This window comes from Centruroides sculpturatus, unplaced genomic scaffold, assembly GCF_000671375.1.
Source record: "Centruroides sculpturatus isolate CEXI.00-Female unplaced genomic scaffold, Cexi_2.0 scaffold347, whole genome shotgun sequence".
Classification (NCBI taxonomy): Eukaryota; Metazoa; Arthropoda; class Arachnida; order Scorpiones; family Buthidae; genus Centruroides; species Centruroides sculpturatus.
The window spans coordinates 285,304-307,001 of record NW_019384871.1 but is presented as its reverse complement, the minus strand read 5'-3'; the positions used below and the strand labels follow the sequence as shown (position 1 = coordinate 307,001).

General features: G+C 28.2%; 1 protein-coding gene across 1 annotated transcript in view; it reads left to right on the top strand.

The window, feature by feature from the left end:
• The first annotated feature begins 2,969 nt into the window (after positions 1–2,969).
• LOC111630886 (bifunctional purine biosynthesis protein PURH-like) overlaps positions 2,970–21,698 on the top strand; it is a 72,854-nt gene continuing 54,125 nt past the window's right edge. Inside the window, exons 1-3 of the mRNA XM_023375045.1 lie at positions 2,970–3,120; positions 5,174–5,300; positions 9,126–9,202. Coding sequence (XP_023230813.1) covers positions 3,111–3,120; positions 5,174–5,300; positions 9,126–9,202 — 214 coding nt within the window. The 5' untranslated portion in view covers positions 2,970–3,110. The remainder of the gene's footprint in view (positions 3,121–5,173; positions 5,301–9,125; positions 9,203–21,698) is intronic.

Here is a 21,698-nt window from a genome sequence, read left to right as displayed (position 1 = left end):
AGTTGAAAGGCACATGACAAATTGTAACCAATAGTAGGAATGAGAGGTCACGTCACGTCCGGTCCATCAATCTGGCTTGGTATTGCGTAGTTCGTATTTTTTGCTTTTTGGCGAAATCTAACTTTTAACCGAATCAAACTAAATTCAAACGTTATTATCTATTCATGTCTTTGTACGAATTACGACTATTGATTAAATACACCAGCAGCTTCTCTGTACAGATTTATACAACCAAATCCTCCGTTCTCGAATGCCGTCGCGAGACAATGTTCTACAACTGAATGAGTTTTTCACAGTACATTTAAAAGAACTGTAATTTTTCTTTTTTAAACAACAAAAACATTTTTATGACATCTTAACAGCGGTCGTGGCAACAGAAATGACATTTACAACCCGCAATCAGCAACACCCTATTTAGAAGAATGATGTCACATTCGTCTTTCACAAGTATAAACACAAGTATACGAAGGAAGTATAGAAAAAAGAATTCAAGCTAGTCAAAATAATAACCCTAGCACAGATGTTCAAAATTTTTTTTTGCATCCATCCTCATATAGAAAATCGACTCCGTTAAAATTTTCATGTTTTTCCCAAGATTTTGCGTAATATATCGATTAAATTATTAAACCAGTTAATGAATTTTCCACATGATTATCATTATTCTCATTTGAAAATTATCGGAAACTCTCGCGAAAGTAGAATAAGCATCTGATTTTTTCCATCGACGCCTTTGGAAATCCCTGACGTAGCAATTTGAAATTTCAAAAAATTTGTTATTAAAATATTAATATCTTATATAACTTTTATGAATATAATTTAATGATATAAATACATACACAAAAATTACATGTAATTTATAAGAATGTCCAAGGTATGTATATGAATAGGCTACATTAAAAATAGGCCTATATAGGGTCACAAATTTATATAAAATATTATGGTTCTGTAATTTATAATATTCATTTTAATATAGTATTTAAAACAGAACAAGTTTTACATTAAAATACAGCGCATTTTTATTATTTTTAAAGAAAATTTTCTTAGAAACAAAGTTCAATGAAATATCTTATCATAGATTTGTTCAGAGTTCTTAGGGTGTGTAGACATCAGATAGGATATCTTTATTTTTTTTCTTCTTATCTGAATCAATATCAAATACAGTATATAAGCCTATCAATTGTTTTTTAACTGCATTGAACATTTAAGAATGCATGATTGTTCACTTTTGAAGATTTGAATTAATATTCATGCAATTTTATTTTGTTTTAAATGGATATAATATTAAAATTTAGAAATTTTGAACATGTTTTATAAAGAAAAAAATTTTATTTATTAAAATTTTTTTTTATAATCAAATACTTTAATAATAATAACAAAATAAAATTAAATATAATATTAATTATTTTTTGTGTAATTCTTACATAATAATCTTAAAAGTTGAAAATATAAATATAAAAACTGCAGTTTAAATTAACTTAAGTAAAGGCATTAAAATTGAATTATATATACTGTATATATATATTAAATTTAATTTAGATTTATTAAAACTTTTTCCAAATTAATAGGCTCAAAATCATAGTATTATGTAAGACTATCATTTAATCATAATTTGTGATTGTCCAATAATTTATAATATTGCTATTAATATTTTAACTGCATTATTTCTTCTCGCATAAAAACTGCTACTATAGATAAAGCTGAACTGTTTTCGTGAATGATCAATTTAAGCATTTATTTTTAATCATTTTTACAATATTTTGTTCAAGAATTGCAGAAAATATCATTTCTAGACATTAATAGCTTATCTTATTACTTAAAAATTGATAAAAAAAGAAAAGAGACGTACAACCTTGACAAATTCATTGATTATTACTGTCAATATTTAACTAAGATGTCCTTCGATTTAACATATTTAATTTGCATTTTAATTAATGAATATTTTTACTTATCTAATTTTAAACACTTATGAAAACTTTTACACATTTTAATTCTGATGTACAGTTCAGTACATTGCAAGGAGAGAATAATTAAAGTATTTCTAAAATTACTCCAAAGCTTTTTCCTGCTTTATCATTGTATTTTCTAAATAAATAACTGCTACTCTGTTGAAATTGCTGAACGTGATTTAATTGGCACCTACATTATATCGGGTTTTCATATGAGAACTGATCATTTACTCGTACTATATATAAAATAAAATAAAATAAATTATTTCAGGAAAATAACCTTAACCTAGACCTAAGTCACAAGATTGAGGATGAATATTGAATAAGACTGAATTTGCATATAGGTGTAATAAGACCCCGTAGATTGTTACACATTATAATTGTTATTTTGTAATCTTATATATTGTATGTTAGCAAGTGGTGAATCCAGATACAGTATTATTGTAAGAAAGCATTAATAGAGGAATAGATTTGTACTGTAATAAATCGAGTAAGGCTTATATACTGTACACGTTTGATTTATTTTTATTTAAATTAACTATTAGAAAACCATATCAATAAGTAATTATTGCATATTTATCGCAATTTTTTAAATGGTTAAAGGGAAAATTTCCCTTCAGCTCTATGCACATAACTATCTCAATATATTACAGTTGCTCATAGATATTAGTAAGCATTAATTCACCACAAAATTCTCTAATACAAATTCATGTGCAAAAATAATGTGCCCTATTTAAATATTGCACATTATTTTTTAAAGAATGCACAATATTTATCTACAGGCGATTTATTATTTTCATTAAATTTTTTGTTGGAAATGTAATTAAACATCTCTAATAAAAAATATTTCTTTCCAAATTTGAATATAAAACTCTTGATTAATATTATATTGGTATAATAAATTATTATAATAAGTATCTTATTTAGAATAATTCCTTAATTTCGAATAATAATTTATAATTTCCCAAATTAAGATTTTAAAATCTTTAAAAAAAGAAATAATAAAATATTTTTAAGACAAGCAACTATTTCTCAATATTAAATAAGCGGTCAAGGTCCATCGTCAGCTCCTGCCATCTATCAACATTTCAAAGTATTAATACGTGAATTGAAATTGTCTATTTTCTAGTTTCTCTTGCTGGTGTTCGGGTTCTCGTAAGCAAAATGGAAATCGGTATGTATAATTATCTTCCACATTATCATTCTAAATTGTTAAATTATCTTGCAAATTTAACTTTTTTAACGGTTATGTTTATATTTAAAATGATAAATATTTAGCAATCGATATATTACATTAAAACTTATGTCCGAAAAACCTCCCTCGTGTAATATTAATATGAATTTAAGGAATATAAAGTTATATAATGTTCATAAACTGAAAAATTTTATTGTAAAACACGTGATTTAAATTGAAAAAATTATTGCCACGTGTTTTAGAACTCATGGTTACGTTTTGTATAATTACGATCACATTATTATATAATTACGATACGTGTTTATAAGAGTCACGTGTTTTATTATTTAACTAACTATAAAATTGGTCAGTTTCTCGTAGAGAAATTCCATTCCTTTTAGTCCAGTTTATCTTTTAAATTTGTTAAAAAGATAAACTGATTGAGATGTAAAAATTGAAAGAGCGCATTTAAAACTTTTTCCCCTCGTACTTTTTCAAGATCAAATCATTCACAGATGATTTGATCTTGAAAAAGTACATGAAAAACATAGCCAAAAAAGTTATATACTGTACGCTATATAAAATTGAAACTTTATATAAAAAATATAATTTCAATATATTATATACAGCTGTTATATTATAATATAAAAGTTTATAATTGTCCTAACTGGATTCATTATTTAAAAATTTAATTATTTATTAATGGATTAAAATATATATTAATTTTAAATGCTTAGGAGGATGAGGTTTATTTTGAATTTTAGAAATTCTTCAATTTTTTAAAATTAGTGATGATATATTTCTGATTTCTGAAATTTTAAACATAAAATCTAGCATACTGTTACTTGTAATTTGAATAATTTTAAAATCAAAGTATTGTTTCAAAAAAATAATTCTTCAACAAATATTAGCGAATTTTGAATGTAAAATTGAAATATACATTTCAAGAAATTATCTAGTAAAATTTTGTCTGTATATATTACTTCTGAAATTCTTTCATATGTTGTTTAATTTGTTTTTACTAAAATAATTGTGAAGACTATTCATATCTATATAAATATATAATATAGAGTAATATACAGTATAATATATGATATACAATATATCCTTATCACATTTCAAGCAAATGTAAATGCAAAAAAAGTGTAAAAATTTGCATAACACAAATGTTCCTATTATAAATTTCCTTGCATCGTTAATAAAATTTGATGTATAATTCTTCAGATTCTCATAATAGGAATATTTAACCATTTATTATTAATTTTAAATTATAATAATTATTAGTTATTTTTATTATATCATTAAATTAGTTTATAGTATATATGAGTATGCATTGAAGAAAGTATTTTAAATATAGATATTTTCAAATATTGTTTTGGAAGGAGCTGAAAAAAGCCACCTGTAATCTCCCATTCATATACAGTGGTACCTCAGGTTACGAACGCCCCAGCATACGAAATTTTCAGGATACGACATGAAATTCGAACATATTTTTGCTCCACGATACGAACAAAAACTCACCATACGACGTTACATTAGTTCGCATTTTTCATTTGTTTTTCTTACTACAGTTATTTTTTTAATGTATTACTTGGCTTTAATTTGAGTATGTTTTTCGCGTTGGAACGAATTATTTGGTTTTACATATAATCGTATGGGAAAAGATGATCCACCTTACGACATTTTCATGATACGATCTCAGTTTCGGAACGGATTAATTTCGTATCCTGAGGTACCACTGTATGTATATAACTAATATTAATTGTTTTTTTTTACTAATAAAGATAATAATTATAAAATTAAATAAAATTAGAAAATAAGAAATTACTATTTGTATCATTAACTTTTTAGTGTTAAATTAAACTAAGTAGGTATTTTTAAGTTAGCAAAAATAATAATAAATTATATTTATTATTGATTTTATAAGAATTACTTTTGAAAAATCTCCTTGTATTAATATGTTAGAAATATCAGTCTCTCTTTTCTTTGTATTATAATAATCAATGTTACTTTGTTCTGATGATAAAATTTTCTTTATTCTTATTTTTAATAGCAATTTTGAGTGTGTCGGATAAAACTGGATTGATTGATTTTGCTAAGAGATTGCATAATGCTGGATTAAAACTTGTTGCTTCTGGAGGAACAGCAAAGGCTATTAGAAATGCAGGATTACCTGTTAGGTAATGTAAATGTAAATTATTTTATAAGAGGTATTTAAAAACAATAAAATTATCTGTTTTCCCAATAATTAAGTTGTTTAAAACAAAACAATGTTACATGCATAGAATAATTGTTTAACACTTCATTAACAATTACCAAGTAGATTGAGCTACTAGTTAAAATGTTCATTACTTCACATCACACATATAATATGGAATTTTTATTGAGTGTGTGCAGATGACACTTATAACAATATTAAATCATTTTTTGATATCAATAATTCTTTATATAAGTTATGTATAATATTCTTTATTAAAAATATAATTTATGGCTTAAATAATTTTATTTTTTTGAAAAACATGGTGGATTCTTTTATTAGTATGGTGAAATAATTATCATTTATTACATTCTTTATTAAATTCCATTTTTCTAAATCAATAACCAGGGATGCACAACCTTTTCTGAAGAAGGGCCAAATTAGGATTAAGTGCCATCTATCAACATTTCAAAGTATTAATACGTGAATTGAAATTGTCTATTTTCTAGTTTCTCTTGCTGGTGTTCGGGTTCTCGTAAGCAAAATGGAAATCGGTATGTATAATTATCTTCCACATTATCATTCTAAATTGTTAAATTATCTTGCAAATTTAACTTTTTTAACGGTTATGTTTATATTTAAAATGATAAATATTTAGCAATCGATATATTACATTAAAACTTATGTCCGAAAAACCTCCCTCGTGTAATATTAATATGAATTTAAGGAATATAAAGTTATATAATGTTCATAAACTGAAAAATTTTATTGTAAAACACGTGATTTAAATTGAAAAAATTATTGCCACGTGTTTTAGAACTCATGGTTACGTTTTGTATAATTACGATCACATTATTATATAATTACGATACGTGTTTATAAGAGTCACGTGTTTTATTATTTAACTAACTATAAAATTGGTCAGTTTCTCGTAGAGAAATTCCATTCCTTTTAGTCCAGTTTATCTTTTAAATTTGTTAAAAAGATAAACTGATTGAGATGTAAAAATTGAAAGAGCGCATTTAAAACTTTTTCCCCTCGTACTTTTTCAAGANTTGAAGATTTCCCACCAAAATAGAAACTTCCCGATAGCATCGGAAATGACGTTCTAACATCATTTTAAAATGTTCGATATCTAAAGCAGAAAGTGTTAGCTAAAAATAGACTTATTTATAGAACAATCCCCCATTTCTCACCTCAGGGAAAGTCATAAAACAGTTGGGTGTTAATGACTTTGTGAAAGGGAAAAAGTTCTACACTTAGAAACTTCGAAAGAAGGGATTTGGCCTGTACCGTCCGCGGGCCGCATAAACATTGATAGGGAGCCGTATGTGGCCCGCAGGTTGCAGGTTGTGCACCCCTGCAATAACAAACTAAGTTCAACTGTATTTCTGAAATCAAAAATATTTATTTTAAATTAAATTTTTAAAACTGCATTAAATTCAGTTTCAGAAGAACCGATTCATACAAAAAAAGTAATTATTCCAAACATTTTTAAAATTTGCAGTAACAAATAATTAATTTTACAAAAATACATTACATCAGTTATTAAAAGCTTAAAAAATTATTAAATGTTAACAAAAAATATATGTAACACTAAAATTGTTTTTACTTTTAATTGTTATTTATTAACTCATTCTGTCCTGTGGACGCTAAGATAGCCTTCTTTTAGCAAGCCCGTTATGAGTTTGAACAAGCCCACAATGGGGCAAACAGGTGGTGAGAGACAGGACCAACTTATCCAGACGATCACCCTTGAAAAATTCCTGGAATTTTTTTACCTGTCTTGATCCAATCTTGGGTGTGATTTCCCCCCCACCCAGTTAAAACATATCTTCAAAGATAACAATAAAATAAAATTTGGCCTTCTGAAATCAAATTATATACTTATAATGTAAGCATATCCAAAATTCAGTGCATTTATCTTCAGAAGATCCAATTTTAAAAAAGAAAAATTATTCAGAATACTTTTATTTATGTATACAGTAAAAGATCAAATATCTGGCTTCTAGAAAATCAATTATTTTTGAAACTGATTAGTTCTGAATTTGGCAAGCTGTAGTACTGTACAGCCGTAGTTTGCTGCAACATCAATTGGTTTTGTTTTCCATGGCATACTATACATGTCAGATGATGCCTGTTCCAATGCGACTGCTGAAATATGTTTCTTTACTTTCCATTTTAAGTATNAAGGAAGGACAGACAGACAGACACCAGTGTGCATATGGTCTTCAATTTGAAAATTGCAGCCCCATTATTTAAATAATGTTAATGTCAAAATTTAAATTTTTCACAATTTAGAAATTGTTTTAACAGATGTTACCACCTTTAATTAATACTAATGTAAATAATTCAAATTTGTCTTATTATTTTATTTTTTAATAGTTTTAATAAGGTTAGTTCTTAAATTGAATACTTTAAATAGTACATAATTGTAATTTTGATAGGTTGTGTATGGAAGATGATTATAATTGATTTTATTAAAAATTTCTTAAATTTTTACTGAGACTACATTATATCTACATCATCATCATCATCATAGATATACCATAAAACATAGATGTAATATTAATAGTGTTCATTTGTTAGCGAAGTTATATTAAATTGTAAATGTGTTTATTTATTAGTTTATTAATATATTGCCAATATGAAAGTTTTTATTGAAAATTAAATGTATGTAAAGTTTGATAATTATTTGGCTTAATTTAACTAGTTTTTTATTGTAGAGGACGTGGTTGCTGTATCATCAAATGCAGTGTGTAGCATCTTTGTAATCCAAAAAGATAATTGGTAGACGAACGAACAGCAATTGGTTAGAAAACGTTACGTTTTATTTAAAAATTTCTAATTCAGATGCATTTCGGGTTGGCTTATATTCCCAACCGCTCTTCAGTGCTGTTAAAATTACACAAAAAATTAAGGTTAGTTTTACGACATTGGTGAGTAGGAACATAACTAAAATGCGAGGTGATGATAACATAAAATGCTTACTTGTCATATAATGGTACAGCATAGATGTATTTTACAAAATTTTTAATTACATAGTAGTATGGTTATAACCTATGATATGAAAAAAGTGGTATAAGGGGGGCTGTTTAACACATCATTTATATGAAGAACCGTATAACATAGAATATTAATTTAAAAAATATCAATACACACTTACATTTTAGTTAAAATGTATTATTTCCGATACAAAAAGGAACATAGTACAAAAATTAACAACTGGTGTTATCCGGTGTTCACCGAGTAACAGAATTATTCTGTCACTTGGTGAACACCGGATAAATGATGTGTTAAACAGCCTCCCCCTTATACCACTTTTTTCATATCATAGGTTATAACCATACTACTATGTAATTAAAAATTTTGTAAAATACATCTATGCTGTACCATTATATGACAAGTAAGCATTTTATGTTATCATCACCTCGCATTTTAGTTATGTTCCTACTCACCAATGTCGTAAAACTAACCTTAATTTTTTGTGTAATTTTAACAGCACTGAAGAGGGGTTGGGAATATAAGCCAACCCGAAATGCATCTGAATTAGAAATTTTTAAATAAAACGTAACGTTTTCTAACCAATTGCTGTTCGTTCGTCTACCAATTATCTTTTTGGATTACAAAGACGCTACACACTGCACTAATTTTTTATGTTTCTATAAATCAAATATGAATATATCTTAGGAAAGATCTTTTAGTGTAACATTTTTTCATCTTTTTATCTTATTAAAATGAGAGAGATTAAATAATTTTAGGTTTTAGATAATAATAATATTAATAATATGTCATTTATATATTTCAGAGATGTTTCTGATTTAACAGGAGCTCCGGAAATGTTAGGAGGACGAGTTAAAACATTACATCCTGCTGTTCATGCAGGTAAAAATAAATTGTTTTGATTATGAATTAGATCAATTATTGTTGAAACTTTTTAAATGTTTCACAAATTAGAAGATAATATATAAATCCACAAAAACATATATATGAACTAGTATTTAGTCTACCAATTAAATTTTTTCTGAATTAATGTCACTGGTCTAAATTTCAAGTTATTAACCAATATAAGAAGTGATTTTAAATGGCTCTATATAGCTTATATTTTGCATTTTATTTACTTATAAAAAGTAAAAGTTTATTAAATTCAAATTTTGTAAAATTTCTTAATATAATAAAAATAATAATTATTGTTTTTATAAGATAAATTATTTCTAAGAGTAAATGTTTGTATATTTTAAATTCAGGAATGAGCAATTGTTTATTGTGCTATTGTCACAATGCCAAGTTGCAATTTTTCATAACAGTGCTCTCAATTTTAGTACTATCTTGCCCCTGTATATCATACTTATGCTGTTAACAATACTGTTATCATTCTGGTCATATATCTAACTCCAGAATGGAATTAGATATATGACCAGAATGACTGTATTGTTAATAAATCCAACAAATTTGTGAGTATTTAGAAAAGTTAAGAGTTAAAATAAATTAAAAAAAATCAACAATTATGATATTTAGAAACGAAAGTAACGTACCCAAAAAGCATATGTCTTTTTTTTATTAATAAAGAAGAAGTGAAGATAGTGAAGAAAATTAATTTTTAGGAGTAATATTCACACCTAATCTCCCATTTGAAAAACACTATAAAAATTCACTAAATAAAGCAAAAATTGCAATAATTTAATTGGTCTATTTTGTAAGGTAAAAATAAAGAACTTATGTACACATTTTCAACTTTTTAATTTGATTGTGATGAACTCAATGGGATATGCTGCCCCAGTTTGGAGCATGGAAAAATTTAATGACTGAAAAAATACAGAATATATTTATATGTAAGATATTCCAGCTAGAATTTAATATCCCAGGTAGCACTTTAAGATTAGAAACAAATAGATTCAGATTAAATACTATACTAATAAAAAGATATTTAAGGTTTTTACTCAAAATTATTAAGGCTGAAGATATAACAACAAAATTGTTGTTCTTACTATATCACAAATCAAGGGAAACGGACTTAAGATGAAGTTGGATAATTCAGTTATGAAAGATAGTAAATAAATATGGATTTTCTATTAAACTGTTTATTGACCATACACATTTATATGGAGCAGTATAGTAAAGAAATAATATATAGAGTTATGGAATACTCTATTATTCAAGACATTGAAGATATACGAAAACGAGAAAACATAAGCTAGTATACAATAATTCTAAATTATTCAGTAAATAATAACTATATATTGACAAATATAGCTTTCAACATTAAAAAGTTTTTATACAGATTAGGTTAAATAAAAATGGAATAATTATAAATGATAAATATATAGATTACACCCAATCTAAATGTCCAAATTGTACCAAAAATTTATCTAAAATTCATATTATGTGTGAATATCATAATGAAAAGGATAAACTACAAAGGCTTCAGATTGGGCCGCTGGCTAAGTGTACTACTGAATTGGAAATGTATAAGACATTTGATAGAGCTAATATTAACATGATTTATATGTTGTATAACTATGTTAAACAACTAATTAAATGATAATTGTGACAAATTATTAATATAATTTTATAGATTAGTAAATAGAAAATATTAATGTTGTTAAAATATTATTATATGAGATGTCAATATGTGTTTCTTTAAAATAAAATTCCCTTGTAACAGGCGAAAGCCTTCTATGCCAATAAAGATAATAATTACAATTACAATAACTCCATTCTGGAGAGAATTTTTGAATTGAAATGATGTGAATTCTAGTCCAAACCAGAAGTTTGTATATAGTTAGTAATTGAGGCCTTCTGCACTTCTTAAGCTTTCCATATCTGGTTTTGACTTTCATCTATCTAACTCCGTTCTCAAGATTAAGGAAGGACAGACAGACAGACACCAGTGTGCATATGGTCTTCAATTTGAAAATTGCAGCCCCATTATTTAAATAATGTTAATGTCAAAATTTAAATTTTTCACAATTTAGAAATTGTTTTAACAGATGTTACCACCTTTAATTAATACTAATGTATGTTAACAATAATTTTAATAAAGCCAAACAATTATTGTATTTGATTAGGCTATAATACTGCTACTGTTAATAATTAAATGCTAAGTATTTTGGCCTAGAGGTAGGTGTTAGGTGCTATCTCTTATTAAATTTAATAATTATAATTAAATTAATAAAAATTAATTTAATTATAATTCTTTAATTTTTGAGGGAATAGTTCTTTATTCTCTTGCTCTGCACTTGTAAAAGTCCCAAATTCTCCATTGCACACCCAAACCAAACTTTTTGACTGCTACCTATTCAGTCACTTAGTTAGTCATTGTTCATCCAATCACCTGAATAATTTTAGGTCACACAGATGACAGTCAGTTTGTTTTCTCATGGGAATAGATCCTCTGTGTGGGTGTCAGTTCACCATTGTTGGCAGTAAAGAGATACTGTTTACTATGAGAAAGGCATAAAGCATCTCCTTTCTCACAGTAATGATTGGGATTTCACAATTATCAGCATTATAAACAATGATATTGACACAATAAAAAAAAGACTTGTATGTGAAAAATGAATAAGCTTGTAGAAGGAATAATAATTAATATATTGGCCTGTTTTCATTTACCTTGTGCACTTTTATATATATACTAAGCTTATCCAGAAAGTATCATTTGGATATTAAAAAAGGTTTGCAATTTGTTTTCATATATATTTTATTACAGAAAAATCTACATACCTTAAACTACTTTTCAACATATTCACCACATGCAAATTAAGGCATGTGTCATATCTTGGCACTAATTGCAACATACCCACTTTGTAGAATTTGGCTGTTTGCGACCTGAACCAGTTCTGGACATTTACCTTGATCTCATCATCACTTGCAAAGAGGTGGACAGCAAGAAATTTCTTGAGATGAGAAAGTAAATGGAAGTCGGATGGAGCTAGGTCCAGACTATAAAGAGGGTGACAGAATTGTTCCCAGCACAATGAATCAAGCAGCGTCACCGTTATGCGTGCAGTATGCAATTGTGCGTTGTCATGCACGAACACAATGCCAGAAATCAGTAGTCCGTGCCTTTTGTCCTGTGTTGCGTGCTATAACTTCTTCAATGTCTCACAATAAGCTGTAGTGTTGATTGTTGTGCCTTGTTCCATCCAGTTCACTAACAAAATTCCTTGGCAGTCCCAAAACATGGTGCACATGATTTTTCTTGAAGAAAGAGGTAGCTTTGCTTTCTTGGATTTTGGGGAACCAGTATGCCACCATTCCAGTGATTGTCATTTCGTTTCAGGTGTCTCATGACAAATCCATGTTTCATCGCCTGTGACAATCCTTTTCAAAAAATCATTTCCTTCTGTTGCATAATGCTGCAAAAACTCTAAGGCTGCTCCCTCGTGTTTCTGTTTTTGAACATTTGTTATGTTTTTGGTACCCATTGTGCACATAATTTTTTATACTGCAAATGTTCAGTCACAATTTTGTGTAATAAAGGTTGTGAAATGTTTTGAAAAAGCATTGACAAATCAGAAATCGTGAATTGCCTATTGGAACAAACTTGTTCATCAATGCAGTGCACCAATTCTTCACTGATCAATGACAGGTGTCCACTGTGCTCCTTGTCATGGACATTTTCCCTTCCTTTGTTAAACATCCTAACCCACTTTCACACCATACTTTCACTCGTTGCATTCTCTCCGTAAGTTTCATTTATCTGATGATAAATTTCACAAGGTCAAACATTTCTCACATTCAAAAAATTGATAACGGCTCTTATTTCACAGTTGGTGGCTGATTGATTGTTTTAAACATGACAATCAATCCAACAAACAATGACTTCAAATGTTAATGTAATCGAAACAAAATGGCTACAATAATTTGTTCTGGAGTTGAAGGATGTAACTATGCATGCATGACTTTTGTGCAGGAGATATGCGCAAATGGTACTTACTTTCTGGATCAGCTTAGTATAATAGAATAGTAATATAACTTAGTTATCAAATTTTGTAACATATATAAAATTATATTAATAATTAATATAAAATGTATAATATTCTATAAAATGTAAAAGTTAAGATTTCAGTTTTAATATAATTAATTTTATAATTTATTACAATATATAAATTTTAAGTATAAATTTTGATAGTTGTTTATTAAAATGAATTGAGAATATACAATAGGTATCACGTATTGTAATCATGAATATTATTATCAGCCAACTAATATTATCAGAATCATCATGTTCCAAAACATAAATTAAATTACATTACAGAAATTCACTTATAATTATTATTACATTACTAATAAGTTTGACTTTTGTTAGTTGAATGTTATTAACTAAGTAAACAGTTAATAACTGTTATAAGTCTGTAAGCCTGTTAAAGTACAGTACTGTACTATATCTCTTAAAATGATGGAAGATGCAAGTAAGAAATGCATAGATTTGCCCCTTAAAGATAAATTTGAAATTTTAGAATGCTATGATAAGTTGCCAAAAATGAACCAATGCAATGCTTCTGCACAGTTGGAAATTTCAGTCAGTTTTGTGTAAGATTTTGAAAAACAGTATAGAGTGAATATTGAAATGTCAGCAGGACAAAATGAGAACATGATTTACAAGAGAAATTAGACTGGAAGAGATAGGAAGTTGAGCTAGTATTGCTTTAGTAATGTTTTTGAAAAAATGTATCTGTTTAAGCAGAAGAATCAGCTGAGGAAATGCAATGAAACAACACTTTACTTCCATGCAATGCTTAATCATACTTTTATGTTTAAGCATAAGTGCTGAAATAAGTGCTGGATTACCACTGAAGAAGTATATTAGTTCTTTGCTGTGCTAATATGAAAAGCCAGAAACAAAGATTTCTAATGATTGGAAAAAGCAAAAATACTAGATGTTCTTAAAGGTGTGAAACATTTACTAGTGGATTACTGTTCAAATGCCTGGATGACAATTGACATTTTTAACAACTGGTTAGTTAAATAGGATATAAATTTGAAACAAAACGTTGTTTTATTGGCATGGGTATAAGAGTCTGAAGCAAGGGGGAAATTGCATTCCCAAATTTGGTTAAAACAATAGGGAAAATTTGGGCAAAGCAAGAACAAAAACAAAAACCAGACTGAGAAAGAAAAATGGTTAACAAATTATCAGTGATGACAATTAAAAATTGGTACTTGTGTTTGTGGAAAATTTTGGATAAATCAATCTCTCCTCCCTCTGATTACAATAAGTGACACCTACTGTATTAAAAATTTCCAGTGTTGTTTTATATATGTATATGTAGAAGTCAACATCTTTAAATTTTATACTGGATCATATATTTATAACTAGAAATTGATGGTTCAGAATAATTTTTTAATGTTTACAGAATTGCAATCTGCTAATAATTAGAGAATTTAAGCAAATTTTTATTATTTAATTTAATTTAGAAACAGTTAGAAATTTGCTCAGAGCAAAGCTCAAACCTTAAACTTCTCTAAAACAGTTGTGCTATCCAAATTCTCTAAACTAGATTACTCTTGAATATATACAGATTTTAGATGGAGATTATAATTTGTGCTTAGTGAAGATTAATCTATATAGCTGTATTAAAATTCTAAAATTTTATATAACCAGAGAGAATTTGGACAGAATGTTTGCAGAAGTTTCTGTTTTTAGTAAAAATTTGCTTAAATTCTCTCTAATTACAGTCAAATCTGTCTATAATGGAATCCCAAGGGATCAAGCAACTCTTTCGTAGTAGACAGTTTTCGCTATTTACGTTTTTCATGCACTATAGAGGGTGCTGCATTTTTACAAAATGGCTACTTTATCTGGGTCACTTGTAACTAATCAATGTAAAATTAATCATATATTACTGTCTGATGTGATATATGCTGCTTGTAGCTGTTTATTGAGAAATTTTATAGGAGAACAATTATTGCTAATGGGACACATCATTACATGTGGTATTATAGAAACAAATGAGTGAGATTGTTCTATGCATTTGTGCTCTTTGTGTTAAAACACATTAGCTTTTGACATATGTCCATCAGGGCCATATTTGCAAGTAAGCTATGTTACCTTTTCGCTTAGAGCCTCGAGTTTCAGTAGGCCTCAAAAATTTCTACATGAAAGAAAATTGAAGTCAAATTTTGTAATAAAAATTTTTTTGCACACCAACAAAACATACTTTAAATACTACACAAAATTAAAAACAGTTAATATGTTTATGCTAATTCTTTTCTTTTAATGACTGACTTCTAAAAATGTGAAGGGGGATGGTAAGGGCCTTACCATCCCTTTACTCAGATTAGGACCTTAAAATGCTTAAATTCAGCCCTGTGTTCGAGACGAAATTACTGGCATTTTAAACTTTATGGAAAAATCCTTTAAAATTAACAGCATAACCAGTTTATTATATAAAGCTGGACAATTGGGAAACTTTTTTGCCAGTTCTTAACAGTCAAATCTACTCTTTCTATCAGTTATACTGTATTTATGAGCTTCTCTGAATTCTGATTTCCAAATAATCATGTGTTTTTTATGTGGGAACAGGCGAAAACTTGTATTGGGCTCCCGTAAGGCTTTGAAAGTGCAATTTGGAACACAACAGAAAGCTTTGCTTTTTCCATTGCAATTCATCCTTACTATTGACAATACACAAGAATGATTCAAACAACACAGATAAAATAATTTTGTTTTTAAACACAGAGAGCATCCAGTGAAAAATGTGAATATACAGATTACCTACTATAGGTAACTTGATTAATGCAATTAATAAATTTCTCGATGTTACCGTGTCTATCAAAATCGCATTAATCAAATACAGTGACTCAACTGAACAATAATCATCCACTAAAACAAATTTTCGGTTAATAACAAATATTTTTATTTTAACTTTAATTTTTTTTATTCATCCATAAAAAAGTTCTCTAAGATAAAAATGAGTAACCAATTTAATAATAAAATAAAAGCTTACAGCTGTCTACCTTTGTCCAACAAAATTATACTCAATTCAGTTTGGTTTTTTCATAAGAAAAAAAACAAACTGCATGCAGAACACAATCATCAACATGTGTTACAACCATTTCAAGTGGATATAATGTTTCAACAATATATATCTGTAACACACTAAGATTTGTTGCAAATTGATGAGTTGTTATTCTTCAATCTTGAAGAGAAATTGCAGAAAGAAATTATTAAACAACTTTTGGGGCCCATACGTTTTGTATTCTTTAGTTCAAAATTTTCCAAACGAAACTTACAAAATCACATTTGACACAAAGAGTTTAGAGTTTAAAAGCATCTTCCCTATACACTGTACAAGTATTTTTTTACTGTTTGTATAGTGTAATATTCTTTATGAAACTTAAAATGCATGCATAATATGCTCGATGTGCATTTTATCTGCAGAGATTTTGACTTGATTTTATTCAAACCAAATGTGATGTAAAAAGTTTAAAATAAGCTTTAAAACAAAGAATACAATCTCACATCAGGAATAATGTGTTAAATTTCACAACTTAACATAAATATGTGATGTAATTATAAGTAAAAACATTAATAAGTATATGCAAAAACTTTATGTTCAAATCCCAATAAAATTACTGTAATACAGTAGTTATATTTTGCTATTCTGTATTATGTATGTGTATTCTTTGACTTTTTTTATGATTTATACATGCTAGGCTTATAAACTTGTTAAATTTGTGATAAAACAGAAAATCGACATTATATGGACTGATTTTCCTTTCCATTTCCACACTGGAGAGGTTCCGCTATATACAGGTTAATTTACATTACTTTTTGCAAAAAGTTTAAGGGACTGAAGAAATTTTCTGTTAATGACAGGTTTGACTGTATAAAGAGATGGAAAGTTTACTAACACTAATAATAAATTATTCCAAATTTTCAATCATGAGAAGATAATAACAATTTTATTTTTTTGTTGAAAGTGGACCACTGATAATTTGAAAGTATGTTTCAATAAGTTGTTTGTTAAATTTTATTATATATCAATTTTATTATTTTATTTACATATTACATTATCATTATGGTTATAGTACAAATGTATATAGAATATTTTTTTAACTTTGTATTTCTGCAAATGGCAAAAAATTGTTATTTTCATTAATGTTTACATAAATTCAATTTATGCTAACTTTATTATTAGGATTAATTTTACTTCTGTACATTTAAAATTAATGTAAATTGTACATTATTTTAAAATTGTAAGTCTAAAATTTTGAAAATGCAGGGTGACCCAAAAGGTAGTTTACAATTTCAAAATTTTATGTTGTGGCTTTGAATTGACATACAAACACATACTATGGTTTAAATGGTACCGACTCAAAAATTTTTTGTGCTCAGTCCACTTCAATATGTTCAGTAAGTTCCTATATGTCAATTCAAAGTCCTGATATAAAAGTTTGAAGTTATAAACTATCTTTTGGGACACTCTATACTCAGTTTTCAAATTATGATCTTAACATTATGTACATTCTAATAATAAATGTTATTGTATCTTTCATAAGCTTGGAAAATTAATGGGGCAAATTATATGTACCGATAATGTTTCGACTCTTCAGGGAAATCTTTTCTTTGTTACCTGTTTTTTCTTTTCTTTCTGTTGTAAGTAATCTTTTATATCTACTCTAAACTATTACTATTTTTATATTATACATAANTTTTCTCTCGGATTTGGCAGAATATTTGTTAAATGTAAAACTTCGCTAAAAAGAAAATTTACTCGGATTACATTACGAGTGGTTGGGGTTTGATTGGAAACAATTGCTTCCACCATTGTAAGATCGGGAATTTACAACATATTTCATACAACTGAAAGTTTTAATTTATATTGCCACAATATTTTCTTAACTGTGAAAGAATGGTTAGCTGCACTTCCTTCTTGCCGATTGATTGTGTAATTTACATAATAAACAACAACCCAGCACATTTCTATTACCAAAAGATCTGTCAGATTATCTATTGGTCTATGTTGAGCCTAATAACTAATTAGATAGCAACTCAGTTTGGCTAGAGATAGGTGGTTTAGCTGTTCTCCTGATAAATTTAATAATTAGAATTAAATTAAATTTAAGTTTAGAATATTCTGAAAGAAAAGATTGGACAGGAGAAGGACTCAAACGTGCAATTCCTGCTTACCATGCAGATGTATTGCCAGTTACACTACCCAGACCTTCATCTGATCTTTGCTTCCGAACTAAAAACCAGAATAAGCAGCACCATGAATGGATATGGTTATAACTAAGGCAACCCAAAAGCAGATAAAGCAATATCCAAATCTGACATGGATTGCTTACTGAAACCATGAAATGAGTGCATACCATATCATTTCCAGTTATTATGCAAAAGTAATTAAGCAATAAAGCAGAATAAAGCATAAATTTTTGGATAAAGCAGAATTAAGGAACTTTGTCAAAGTTGCTGTGTTTTTTTTTCCCTCAGCCCAGTCAAACTTGCACACCTTGTCTCTCACTACCTAATTGCCAACCATAGCAACTTGTCAGCAAGATAATAATTTTTTTTAGGGCTGTAGCAACAGTGGAAACCTGCATCCTAGCATCAGTGGAAACCTACATCCAAATAAGCCAAAAATAGAGACTTTCTTATTTTTATATATCCATGTGAAAACACAATATAGAAATCTTGTTTACCCTATTTCAGTTCTTATTTATACTATTAAAATTTGTAATTATTTTTTCTATTAAGTTTACATTACTTTTGTGTACTCTCTGTTGGTATAATTTTTAAATATTAAAAATTTTATCTTCATATCTTATAAAGATTTAATCATTTCCTTTTGGAAAAATTGCAGTATTTTTTTGTAATTAATATTAAATAAAAATTTACGGTTTTTATTATAATATGCTTCTTGTCTAGCCTTCATATATACTTGTGAACACTATGTTGGCCTCTTTATTCCTAGACTAATTATGCCATCACTGGACACAAGATCAGCCTTAGAAAATCACTATTTTCCCAAAATGTATGCATTTCAGACCTTAAGTCCCTCATCAGCTTTTTTTTACAAATATTTATGAAATTGACACATTCACATTTACAAAATGCACAATAAAATCTCAATTATATGGTAAAATACTGATAACAAATCATTGATTCAATATTTACAGTAGTATTAATTATACTACTGTAAATATCGAATCAGCAAGTTTAACCAAACACCTGGAACATGATCTGTAATCAATGATTTCTTATCGGTAATTTACCAAACTTCGGAATTTTATTGTGCATTTTGTAGATGTGAATGTGTCAGTTTCATAAATATTTGTAAAAAAAGCTGATGAGGAACTTAAGGTCCGAAATGCATACATTTTGAGAAAATAAAGTGATTTTCTAAGGCTTATCTTATGTCCAGTGACGGTGTAATAAGTCTAGGAATAAAGAGGGCAACATAATGCTCACAAGTATATTTAATGTTTTGTTAAATAAAATATTTGTTTATTTTTAAACTTTTATTTTGGATAGTTTGATATTTTTATATTTGTTCAATTAAGTAGCAAAAAATTAGCAACCTTTTAAAATTTTGATAGCAAAAAGTATTTAAATATTTTTTAAAACTTTTTTAAAGGTAGCAACTTTTTGTTTCAAACGGTTGGCAACATAGCTCCCACATTCCCAGTATCTGGTAACCATTAATTATATCTGATATATTTCTATAGAGATTTGAATAAACCAAATTTCTAATTAAGTGTATTTCATTGTATCTTAAGATAATGCCTAAAATACTGGTTACAGCTCCGATTATGTAAATTTCCTAATGAAGGATTTGTAGTGGAAGATGAAAATTTGTGCTGCAAGTACTGCAATACTCTGGTCAGCTATGAGAAGAAATCCATTGTGAGTACACATATATCAAGTCCAAAACATTGTAAGGACAAGAGTAGGAGCAGCAAGCACAGAACCTTGCCATTTACCTTGCTTCTGGAAGTTGTAAAACCTTCATCATGGCAAGACATAGTTTCTGTATTCTGTTCTGCCTGAATACCCTTGAACATTTTCTGTCATGAAGGGTCTTTCCGAAAGTGGATGAAGTCTAATTTAAAACTATCTCTGAATGAAAACTTGCCTAGTGAATGCACATTGTGCACAATTCTCCCCAATATGGGAAACAGACTTAGATACTACTGCATAAATGCGTAGAGATCCCGACATTCTGCTAATACTACATGAGTTAGTTGATGTGAAAACAAGAAAGTTGTAAATACATTGGTTGTGTACCTTGGAACCTACAAACCACCATTATATAGTGCAGTCACAGATTGTAGAGAAGTGCAACAGTGATATCATTGTCAAAGAAGTGTTTGCATCTCTTAAACTTTTGAATATTGAGTTAGACAATTTTGTTGGACTTTTGACAGACAACACTCTGTATATGAATGCTGCTGCTTTGAAACTCATACTAATGTGCATGAGATTGTTTCACACAACATGCTGGGCACACGTTATACATTTAGTCATAAAAGAAGTGTGCACTGATGAAGGCAACTCTAGTTAAGACAGCAAACAGAAGGCTTTTGTTGGAGATAGAGCTATCTGCCAAGAACCACTCTTCAGCACTACCCCCTGTATGAGTTATTACTTGATGAGGAATGTGGCTAGAAGTAGTTTTGTACTACCCAGGGCTATGGAGTCACATAAAAATCTACCAACTCCTACTCTGACTTTTCCTTACCATCTGACTCTGACCAGGGGCGGATTTGTTACCGAAAGAAACCCGGAAATTCTGATGTCATCACGTGACCTCAGAATAAAATATTCAATAAATAGAGTTCTAATAAAGATAGAGCGTAGAAACTTTTTATTCCAAAACTAAAAGACTTCTCTAAGTAATATACATTAGACACCCCTATAATGCTTAGATACGTTCCACTTTATAAGAATTTTACGTTGTAGGAATCCTTAAATACATAAGCCAATCACAGCCCGACACGTGTGAAGTTTACGGACTACAGCTGTTTGAAAGGTTTTCTTCCATAAAATTAACCGATTCTAGATTAATTTGACTCAACATTTCCAAAACATGTATAATTTTTTGGGAATAATCTCTATAAACTATGCTATAAACAAAAAATTATAGGATTACTTACCGAGTGTGCATCGTTTGATGTAGCCATTGCTTAAGTTTGTTTTCGTCACGGAACAGCACATGAAACGGCGGCCACGATTTCTGATAACGAATTTTTCACAGAAAAATAACTTGACCTTTGGAGACATCATTACTATAAATAATTTTTATGGCCGTTGAATAAGAAATGTTTCTTTCACAAGAAATGTATAAAATTACAGTACTGTATTAGACTTACGGTACCTAATTTATACTGTAGACCCCCCTATAACGCTTAGATACGTTCCACGCTAACCGAA